The sequence below is a fragment of the Octopus bimaculoides genome, chromosome 30, assembly GCF_046866305.1.
Source record: "Octopus bimaculoides isolate indiv1 chromosome 30, ASM4686630v1, whole genome shotgun sequence".
In the NCBI taxonomy this organism is placed as follows: domain Eukaryota; kingdom Metazoa; phylum Mollusca; class Cephalopoda; order Octopoda; family Octopodidae; genus Octopus; species Octopus bimaculoides.
Window position 1 is genome coordinate 16505681 of NC_142957.1, and position 11778 is coordinate 16517458.

At 37.7% G+C, this 11778-nt stretch overlaps 2 protein-coding genes across 2 annotated transcripts; both read right to left on the minus strand.

Annotated features, from left to right (window-relative positions):
- Positions 1-1095: 1095 nt before the first annotated feature.
- On the minus strand, positions 1096-5196 carry LOC106874209 (uncharacterized). The gene is made up of 2 exons (XM_014921868.3): positions 5053-5196; positions 1096-3406 (listed from the first exon to the last, which is right to left on the minus strand). The coding sequence occupies exon 2, from the start codon at positions 3035-3037 to the stop codon at positions 1502-1504; it is 1536 nt and encodes a 511-aa protein (XP_014777354.1). The 5' UTR covers positions 3038-3406; positions 5053-5196; the 3' UTR covers positions 1096-1501.
- Positions 5197-5872: 676 nt separating this feature from the next.
- On the minus strand, positions 5873-9664 carry LOC106874210 (pantetheinase). Its single transcript, XM_014921869.3, has 2 exons — positions 9390-9664; positions 5873-7536 (listed from the first exon to the last, which is right to left on the minus strand). Exons 1-2 carry the CDS (start codon positions 9588-9590, stop codon positions 6181-6183), a joined length of 1557 nt encoding a protein of 518 aa, XP_014777355.1. The 5' UTR covers positions 9591-9664; the 3' UTR covers positions 5873-6180.
- Positions 9665-11778: the final 2114 nt, after the last annotated feature.

Genomic DNA, 11778 nt, shown 5'->3' on the forward strand with positions numbered 1-11778 from the left:
AGACCTTTCAAACGCGTAAACCACACGCATTCTTTTGCCATAGCTATCAGTGTTACAAAAACCGTTTTTCCTTCCCGTTTAAAGGAAGGTGGCGGAACAATATTCACGATAGACTCGGCTGATAAGTGGGCTCGTCCCACACGCGACAACAGCCGTTATAGATAGATATATAGACAGATAGGTAGGTAGGTAGGTTGAGAGAAAGGTAGGTAGGTAGATAAAATGAGATTATGTTATAGTTCTTATGTGCCTTTCACCATTAGGGTTGTTTGGAACCAAGCAGTGGGTGTTCCAAGTGCATTCTGATGATAGTCCACAACAGATCATCAGGAAACACTTGGTTACATTAAATTACAGATGACTCTTTCAAGATATATTTATATATATATATATATGTATCACATGTTGTAAACAAGCATCACCATCATACAAGTGGTGTTTATTGCTTCCCATCTTCTGTAAAAAAACATGTCCGGCCATGAAGAAATGTCCCCTTATTTTGTCAAAACAAAGATACATACGCGGTGGGCTTCTTCCAGTTTTTCTCTACAAAATCCCCTCACAAGGTTTCTCTCAGCCTGTGGCTATAATTAGATGACATTCACCTAAAGTGCCACGCAGTAAAATTGAATCCAAACCCACATGGTTGCGAAGCAAATTTCTTTAGTACATGCCTACATCTTACCTACAAACATGTTTATAGGTAACAATCTTTAACTATTAACATGTTAACGTATTTCTGTTGCAATGCTTTGTGTTTCTTTCAATTTATTTTAAATATAACAAAGAATTTAGTAAAATAACTTAGTTATCATTAAGCTAGTGTTAGGAACATCAATTGTGACTAAGGTCTGGTGGAAGATTTTAATTTAGAACTTTTGAAAACAAGACATTTGTACTCAGAGCCAGAGGCGGTTTCAGCCAGGTTGATATCAAAAGGACTAAAAATATCGTGGTGACTTTAACCCTTTTGTTACCATATTTCTGTTGAGATGCTCTGGGTTTCTTCCAATTAATTTTAAATATATCAAAGAATTTAGTAAAATAACTTAGTTATCATTCAGCTAGTGTTAGGAACATAAATTGTGACAAAGGTTGGGTGGAAGATTTTTATTCAGAACTTTTGAAAACAAGACATTTATACTCAGAGCCAAAGGCGGTTTCAGCCGGGTTGGCATCAAAAGGGTAAATAAGCATTAAGATTAGTCTGTCCAATATAATACTTGTTTATTCACATGGTTTACAATTAATCATATCTTATCTTGAAGCCTCTAGATTATTATAATGTGATTGCTTATTTGTAGGTTGACATTGTAGCGTAGGTATGAGAGGTCAGATCTGGCTGGTTTGAACGGAGAATATTTTGACTGGATACAACCGGTTTAAATGCAAAAGGGTTAATGAGAAAATTTTTGACCCTGGATATCGATAATATGGTTTCTGTTCTGGATGAATATCTTCAATTCAGCTCTTTTCATCAGAGAACGATGTACTAAAGACATCAGTTATAAAGTTCTTCTTCTGAATGAGTGTTCTTGTGTTTCGTTAAGTAAGTATTTCGAGAGAACGATTTACCGCAGATATCACAGTGATAGGGCTTCTCACCCGTATGAATACGATTGTGTTTAGTTAAGTGACTTCCCGAAGAGAAAGATTTACCACAGATTTCACAGTGAAAGGGCCTCTCTCCTGTATGAGTGTATGTATGTGTGATTAAATGGCTTCTTTGAGAAAATGATTTATCACAGACTTCACAGTGATGTCGTTTCTCTCCCGTATGAATACGCTTGTGAATAGTTAGGTTACTGACTACAGAGAATGATTTACCACACACATCACAGCGGTACGGCTTTTCACCTGTATGGATGCGTTTGTGCCCAGTCAAATTACTAATTATTGAGAACGATTTACCACAGACATTACAGCAATATGGTTTCTCCCCTGTATGAATACGTTTATGTCCAGTCAAATTACTTATCACAGAAAATGCTTTGCCACAGATGTCACAGTGGTATGGCTTCTCTCCTGTATGAATGCGGATGTGTCTAGTTAAATAGAATGTGGCAGAAAACGATTTGCCACAGACGTCACAGAAATATGGTTTCTCTCCTTTGTTGACATATTCAGGTGTAGCTACCTGATTTTTCGCAGAGAAACATTCATCACCCTTATCACAGCCGTCTGGTTTTTCTGCAGCATGAACGAGCTTGTGTTTAGTCAAGCGATAATTTTGAGAGAATGATTTACCACAAGTGTCACACTCATACGGTTTCTCACCTGTATGGGTGTGTTTATGTGTCTTTAAGTGACTTCCTTCAGAGAACGCCTTCCCACAGATATCACAGTGATATGGTTTCTCTCCCGTATGGATGCGTTTGTGAATAGTCAACTCTTCATTTCGAGAGAATGATTTACCACAGATTACACAGTGAAACGGTCTTTCCCCTGTATGAATACGATTGTGTCTGGTTAAATCACCGTTTGTTGAAAATGATTTACCACAAACACCACAGTAATATGGTCTCTCTCCTGTATGAATGCGTTTATGTCTAGTTAAATCGCCTTTTATTGAGAACGACTTACCACAGATATCACAGACATATGGCTTCTCTCCTGTATGAATACGTTTGTGTCGAATCAAGTTCCCTCCTTCGGAGAATGTGGCACCACAGATAGGACAGTGATATGGTTTCTCTCCTGTATGAATGCGTTTGTGCCTCGTTAAGTTAGGCCCCACAGAGAATGATTTACCACAGATATCACACTGATACGGTTTCTCACCCGTATGAACATGTCTATGCCTGGTCAAATGACTTCCTTTACAGAACGATTTCCCACAGATATCACAGTGATATGGCTTCTCTCCTGTATGAACACGTCGGTGAGCAGCATAGTTGCCTTTGTGAGTAAAGCGTTTTTCACAAAAATCACAATAATACGATGGTTTCCCCTTCGTTTTTGGTACTTCATCAGGAATATCATTCCTTACAGGCTCTGTTTCGCATTTAACACTCTCCATACACAATTCGTTTTCCATAATTACTTTTCTCTCACCACAATACACAGATGTTTTGCTTCTGTTAGCTCTTACACCTTATTCTTCACAAATATTTCTCCTCTTACATCTCCAGCAGCGCTAACCTCAGTCAAGAATTCTCGATGCAGCTAAGTTCTGTGTAACTCCAATTTTAATCAAACTGCAAAACCATTCCGTACATATTCCAAACATTGAAGCAGAGAAATGTTGCTAATAGTCCCAGACAGAGGAAACATGTTACAGTAACTCTATCGGAGATTTATAAGCACAGGTTTATATCAGTTCCACAAAACATCTTCCCAAATGATGGTAAATGATGATGATAAATCCCAGATAAAAATTCCTCTAATTCCGGTGTCATCTGGTATTCTGAAACGATAGAAAAACAGCGTAAACAAGAGAGAAGATACTTGAAACATCGTGAAAGAAAATTGCAAATTTTACACATCTATACTCTCTTTACTTGCTTCAGTCAATTGACTGTGGCCATGCTGGAGCACCGCCTTTAGTCGAGCAAATCAACCCTAGGACTTATTCTTTGTAAGCCTAGTACATATTCTATCGGTCTTTCTTTTGCCGAACCGCTAAGGTAAGGGGACGTAAACTGGAGGAGATGTTCTCCTGGGGCTAAAAGCAACAGTAACATTCACCCTTAGGGTTTAGCCGCATTTAAGTGGCAAATATACTTCACGTTGTCGTGCAGTTACTGTTTATACCTCGTTCAGAGATTTAACATTGCTTGTCGATCAGCTCGACTAAAGGCGGTGCTCCAGCATGGCCGCAGTTAAATGACTGAAACAAGTAAGAGTACCTGCTACCTGACTATGTTTCGGACTCTCTTAACTTCAACAATAACTGTTCTAACCAATTTTTACTCCTAAAATTGATGCAATAGTTTTAAAAAAAAAAACGAAAGATGATACAGATCGCCTTTGAAATGTAATAATTTCAAACTGGTAGGGGGTAAAAAAAATAACGAGAAATCAGAAGTTACTCATTTTGCCCCGATTACTAATTTTGTCCTACCCACTACATGACAAGCTTTCAGTTTCCAGCAAACCAAAATCACTCACAAAGGCTTAGATCGGCCTGGGACTGTAGCAGAAGACATTTGCCCAGATTGAACCTAGGAACATGTAATCGGGAAGCAAACTTCTCACACAACTACACCTGCACCTATAGAGATGGGTAATTTTTCAGATTAACACCCGCACGATTTTCACTAGGGTGTTAGGGTTAGGGTTTTAGGATCAGGATTACGGTTTTAGGGTTACGGTTAGGGTTTTAGGGTTACGGTTAGGGTGTTAGGGTTAGGTAATCGTGCGGGTGTTAATCTGAAAAATTACCTAGAGATGTGTGTACAAAATACAAAATGTGTGGTATGATATTGCGTGAAGTATCAGCTGAGGATTTAACATCAGTTAATAAATTATTTGTTCATTTTATAAACAACCCCTGGACATCTCTGAGCAGAATCTATGATGAAAGACATTCCATACATGCCAATTCCATTGTACCATCTGCCACAGTATCTAGGACTAACATGATCAAAATAGTCTTTAATTTTTCTAGACTGAAATGTGTGATTTGAGGTAGATTTAGCTACAGTTTCTGGAAGGCTAACAAAAGAAAAAACCACGTAGAGGTACGGTCTCGTTGTTGTTGGTTAACCCTAGGTCGATCCGGATTGAACCGCAGACTTATGATCAATGACAGTTCCGCCCTTCCCACGACCACAGTGTATCTAGGAATACATTATGAAATATAGCCTTCAGTTACGAACATCGAATGTGTAACTTGAAATGAGTTCGACTGCTATTTCTAGAAGATCAAGCGAGCACGTTGATCTCCCATCTGGTCGTTGTTATTTAACCCCCAGGCCGCTATGTCTGACTGAGCAGACTCATGATCAACGTTGTTGTTGTGGGATGTTACGTTGATTAATGAGAGATCAAACGCCAACGAAGACAAGAAAAACACAGATAAATGAAAGGAGACCAAAATAGAAAACCTACTTGGAGGAGGAAGGACCTTCGAATGTATAAACAACAAACATTAGAGGCGATGGTCACGTCTGAAGCGTTGAGAGAAATGGCGACGAGAAGTAAATAGAAATTGACGGAGTGTGACGGCGGCGAAGGAAATACTGGATCGTCATTGGTCAGTTTAGGTCAGGTGACATGGAGAACGTCGAAGGAGCGTGGCTTAGTGCTTAGGGTGACGGACTCTCAGTATCACGACGTGTGTTCGATTCCCGGACAGGGAGAAGCGTGGTGCTTTGAAGATGCTATTTTATTTTCGTATTTCATACGAGACCTATGACAACGTAGTTGCGTAATTTATGTAATCATTATATCTCCACGTTCGCTATTCACACATCCGCATAAATATTTACATACGATATGACATTCGTAATAATAATAATAATAATAATAATAATCTTTTCTACTTAAGGCACAAGGCCCGAAATTTTGGGGGAGGATTCCAGTCGATTAGATCGACCCCAGTACGCAACTAGTACTTAATTTATCGACCCCGAAAGGATGAAAGGCAAAGTCGACCTCGGCGGAATTTGAACTCAGAACGTAAAGACAGACGAAATACCGCTAAGCATTTCGCCCGGCATGCTAACGTTTCTTATTTCTTTACTGCCCACAAGGGGCTACACACAGAGGGGACAAACAAGGACAGACAAACGGATTAAGCCGATTATATGTACCCAGTGCGTAACTAGTACCGCTAACGTTCCTGCCAGCTCGCCACTCTAGTCACTTGAAAATATTACCTTGAAAATTGTTTTAACATTGAATATAGAGAAATCAACAACAAGTATGATTAAGAGCATATGGATTTTATTGATTAATGAATAAAACAAATGATGTTTCTTATTTTTAGTAAATTTGGAGACAGTGTCCATAACATTTTCATACTTTTCGAAATACGGTGAAGGGGGGATAACTATGTGATACTTAATTCTCAATATATTTTATTTATTATTTTCGAAAGTCGAATGTTACAGTTAACACGTGTCATGTACATAAGTTTTGTTTTGTCTTGAAGATCAGGAGATAGAATAAAACCATCTTCAAGGAAGTTCCACAAAAATGCAGTTGAGCGTGAGGAGGAAAAGAAGGGGAAATATCTTAAAGAAGTAGTTCCTTTGATATTAAATTTAACAAGATTATTAGAATGGCTGGAAATACTGCAAATGTGGCTGTGGAAGAATTGGGATACAATCTTCCAAATATAACAGCATTAAAAATCTTGTCAACAGGTTCTGTAATTTCTATTTCTCCTCTGTCGTGCTTCCAAGATGTATTGATATCATAAGTACTTGAATTAAAAGTGGCAATATGGGGGAAAAAATAAGAAGTATTAAAATTGTGAGCTGTCATCTTTAATTTGCGAAAGCTAACATCTCCATCGGGGATACCAGCCGGTAAAGACATCAAACATGATATTTTTTCATTTTTGATTGGACATAAAATGCATGATTGCATATCTACACCCTCTGGATTAGTGAGATCGACAGTTTTCTCGTTGCCGATTGCTAAAATATAGTTGATTTTAAACGCAGAAGTTCTGTTAGACGTGAATTCATATTGAAGCGAACAACATGCATTGTATTTACACACGCTAACAACGCCTGAATCCTTCTGAAGTAACACAGCAGATACAGAGAACAGTTTTGTCATACGTGCAATTTTAACATCGGGGTTGTCTGATTTGGGAACTGCACGTTTTGGTGGCCAAGGAAATTTTCTTTCTGACTTCCCAAGATTTTTAACTTGTAACTGAATATATTCATCCGAAGGAGCAAGGTTTAAGGGTTTATATATATAACGATTTACTGAGGGTGTGTAAATTCCACTTCCGCCTCGTACGAAATTTTTTATTTTGATATTTGCAGAAATGAGGTTTATATTAAAGGCTTTGGCAATCGAATTGTGGAATAAGGATGCTAAAAAGAAAGGAGGCGTATCGAACCATAGATTTGGAAAAAGAATATTTGAAACTTGATGTTTCTTTATTAATTCATTTAGCGTGTCATTGAAGTAGATATCAAAACATACAATGCTTGCAAAACGGCCAAACGGGGTATCGAACACTCCATATTCTGCAGTCTTGGGGGAGTTGTAATAAGGCTCATAAAAAAGATGTTTCTTGTGATATCTGGAAACAAGAGCACCTTCAGATGAATAGACAACATTTGTGTTGTATTGGTAACGTCCATCGTAAGGGCAGTTTGCATCTGTACGATTGCAGGGTTGCATGTCTCCAACATTGATTACAAGATAAATCTTGTTCTTCTTGGCAATGCAGCTAATAGCTTCCTGAATTTCTGTTCTTGGATAGAGATCAGGTTCGTCACATGGAATCCACGGTTTCTCTTTGTTAGGCTCTGGTATAGTATCGAGAAAGCTCCTAATACCAAGACGAGTGACATAGTCCAAATGTGCGATGAGGCCGTTTTCAGGAAACACCAAAATATCCACACCCTGAAAATATAAATGTCATATGACACATCAATAACAAAAATAACATACATACATACATACGCACATGTATATATATTTATGCAAGGGGGTGTTGAAAAGTTCCTGGCTTTGGGTAAAAGAAAATACAGGAGGAATCAGTTAATTATGATTTTATCCAATATATTCCCCTCTCAGATTCATTCACATATTTCACACACCTATTGCAGTGGGCTTTCAGTTTTTCAAAGTTCAGTAAAAGGAATTGGAAGTTTGAACCTCCAAAAGCAAAATATGTGTGTGTGTGTGTATAAAATAACCCCCATTTACCCGCACCCACTTATTGCACTTGGTATAACACTAGTGTAACAATAATTGAGTACCCTCCCAGCAGTATAAAAGGATAGATACTATCCCTTAGTGGGTTGGATCCTCAACCCCTAACTCTCTTGGATTATATATATATATATATATATATATATATATATATATATATATATAACGCAAATCATAGGCAGTCAAACAGATTCATGAACGCATAAATGAAGATATTCAATCATTGTAGTTGAATCATATATATTTATACATCATGCGTGTAGAGGCGTAAAGATTCTCCAAGGGTATAAGAAAATAAAACCAAACCTAGATAAAAACAGAGAAGAAATATAAAAACATATAGAAATACATATAAAATTACATATAAAATTACATATAAAGAGCGTGTGATTTACGTTGATGTGTATAAATATATATGATGCAAACACATTGGATAATAATCGATTGGCCCATCCCTCCTCCAAAATTTCGGGCCTTGTGCCTAGAGCAGAAAAGAATTTCCTCTGCCCTGTATTTTTCCCCAATGGTTCTCTAACAGCACTCCGTAAATAGCCCATACTTTCTATAACGTACACACACACACACACACACACATATATATATATATATATATATATATATATATATATATATATATATATATATATATATATATATATATATATATATATATATATACATAGTAGTACCTCGGTTTACGAACTTTAATCGTGCTTTAGGTATAGATATATATAAAGCACGATTTATTCGTGATCAGAGTTGTTCGAAACCCGAGGTTGGTGTTAAAACGGGGGTAGCTGACGAAGGAAAATGTTCTCTATGTGGCCTGTGTGTTTTCTGTACTCTGGTTATTATTATTTTCTTGTCTACGTTTTGTTTACAATGTCCTGTACCCAGATATGCACCTATATATACTGGTAGACGTAGGTATGCACATACCTGTACGTATATATGCATATACTCATTTATTCTTTGTTTATATATATATATATATATATATATATATATATATATACATGTGTGTGTGTGTGTGTAACAACAACAATAGATTTACTGGTCGTTTCCAATTGGTGATTTGATTTATCTTTCAGATCGACAGATTTTTTTTTTTTTTTAGACGAGTCTGTCACTAGTCGAGCAGACCAGTAGTCCATCCACGACCATCCCGTTTTTTTTTTCAGGGTCTTCTTTAAAATAGCGTGTAGTTTCTTTTAGATGGATTTTTGATAATGAAATTTATATATTGATGGGGAACGTAGCTGCTGTTTCTAGCATGTTGAGCGACAGCAGTACGCACACAGACATACACACACAAGCGCGGACACTACACACACACCCACACATATACATATAAACATATAAACGTACTTATTTAGTAATAAATTAATGTATGCAAGAATGAAACTTATTATCATAATATATTAATGGGGCGATCTTAAAGGCCGATATTTAGGACTCGTACCGTAAGATCGCCTATTAATGTTTTGTTTCATATCAAAGGACTGCATTCGTAAAATACTTTCTGTAAGATATTTACAAACCTTTTCGCTGGCATTTGCAGCAACGTCAGCATATCCATTCAGGACATTTTTCATTTGTTCAACGGCATTGTAACGCGAAACGAAACCCATTGGCGACCTGCTTGGTATAGTCGGTTCAAAAACTGCGGCCGTAAAAGTTTTCTCCGCAGACAGCAACATGGGTAGTTGTAAGAAAAAAAGAACAGTATACACGAAATTCATTTTAGAAATATGTTTGTTGTGGATCTTTGCAACCTCTCGAGTCCTTTTAGTGAAAGCCCAACTTCACTATGAACGACTGACTTGTCGTTTAACCAAAGCTTTTATAAACAGAGCATTTTTAAAGGATTGTCGGATAATGGGAACACAATCAACTCCGGAGCTTTACTGATTTTATTGGTTATTTTTTTTAAACGTAATAGAATTGAAAAGAAACAAAACAAAGGACACTTCAAATGCCAGGCAATCCTTCGACCGATGTTGTTTGCAGAATATTTGTAAGCATGGAGAATGGAGGTGGAGGTGAAGGTGAAGGGATTAAAAACACAAAAACGTTGACAAAAGACACTCCTAAATCGCCATTAACCCTCTGTTCACCTGTTATATTTAGACTCACTTAAACGTGGACGATTTTGTTCTCTCATAGTAACTTATAGCTTGTTTTAACAGGTTTGAGAGTGGGCATAAATATTCGGTTCATAATTTAGCACAAGGCCAGGCTCGACTGGTGCTTGTTTTCATCGATCGCGAAGGGATGAAAGGTAAATTCGATGTCGGCGGAATTTGAACTCAGAACGGAAAAACGGACGAAATGCCATGCTGGAGCACCGCCTTTAGTCGAGTAAATCGACCCCAGGACCCCAGGAGATCGTTGCCAGTACCGCTGGACTGGCTCCTGTGCAGGTGGCACGTAAAATACACCATTTCGAGCGTGGCCTTTGCCAGTACCCGCCTGACGGGCCCACGTGCCGGTGGCACGTAAAAGCACCCACTACACTCTCTGAGTGGTTGGCGTTAGGAAGGGCATCCAGCTGTAGAAACTCTGCCAAATCAGATTGAAGCCTGGTGTAGCCATCTGGTTTCACCAGTCCTCAGTCAAATCGGCCAACCCATGCTAGCATGGAAAGCGGACGTTAAACGATGATGATGATGATGATGGAAAACAAAGATACGTTAGTGAGAATATTCTTTAAATATCTGGCCTGTAAATCTTGATAATCCTCTAAAATTTATCAGTCATCATACTATCTTTAGCTTAAAAAAACAAAGACTGAAAGAGTGGAAAGATTAGATTAATTCATCAAGCGTCTTCATAAAATAAAAAAAAACACAACTTCTTTGACATATTCAAATAAATACAATATTAATTTTAATACAAGTAAAAAAAAAAAAGACTGGTTTTCCTTGACGTCAGCATTTGAATTGAAAGGTACAGGGGCGTTTGCACACCTTTTGTTTTATTATGATTAAACGCATTTTATTGGGTCCCGAAAGACAAAAACCAACCTAGCAGGATATGAAATGGTTATTGGAAAATAATGCAAATGTTGGCATACCTATACATGTGTGCCCCGACGACTTTGTGGCCTCATAACTTCCAGAAAAATGTATATGTTTTAAATGAAATTTTCAAAGAATATTCTATAGGTGGCGTATATTCTGCTTATGTAGGAGTAACAAGAACAGATTCAGCGTGTATATTGGCATCGTTTTACCAAATTTGAAAATTCTTTTACCTGTTTCAGTCATTTGACCGCGGCCATGCTGGAGCACCGCCTTTAGTCGAGCAAATCAAACCCAGGACTTATTCTTTGTAAGCCTAGTACTTATTCTATCGGTCTGTTTTGCCGAACCGCTAAGTTACGGGATCGTAAACACACCAGCATCGGTTGTCAAGCGATGTCGGTGGGGGGGGGGACAAACACAGACACATACACACACATACATATATATATATATATATATACATATATACGACGGGCTTCTTTCAGTTTCCGTCTACCAAATCCACTCACAAGGCTTTGGTCGACCCGAGGCTATAGTAGAAGACACTTGCCCAAGGTGCCACTCAGTGGGACGGAACCCGGAATTATGTGGTTGGTAAGCAAGTTACTTACCACACAGCCACTCCTGCGTCTATAAACGTTGAATAAACTTTATTTAATGTTCATTTTTATTGTAATTTAATGTAGCATTCTCAATACAATAACATATTTGTGTATAATAAAATATGTAAATATGTCAAGAGTGAATTTGTTTCTGGTTGGAACTCCCAGATTTCCTGTCCAGAAATTGCCTGATTGAGAGTTCATACAAGCACAAAAGCACTAGAAGACATCTTGCAATTATGTCATGGTACCAAGAAGCATATTACAGAGGGTGTTTAAGAAATCAAAGGTCCATAAATACC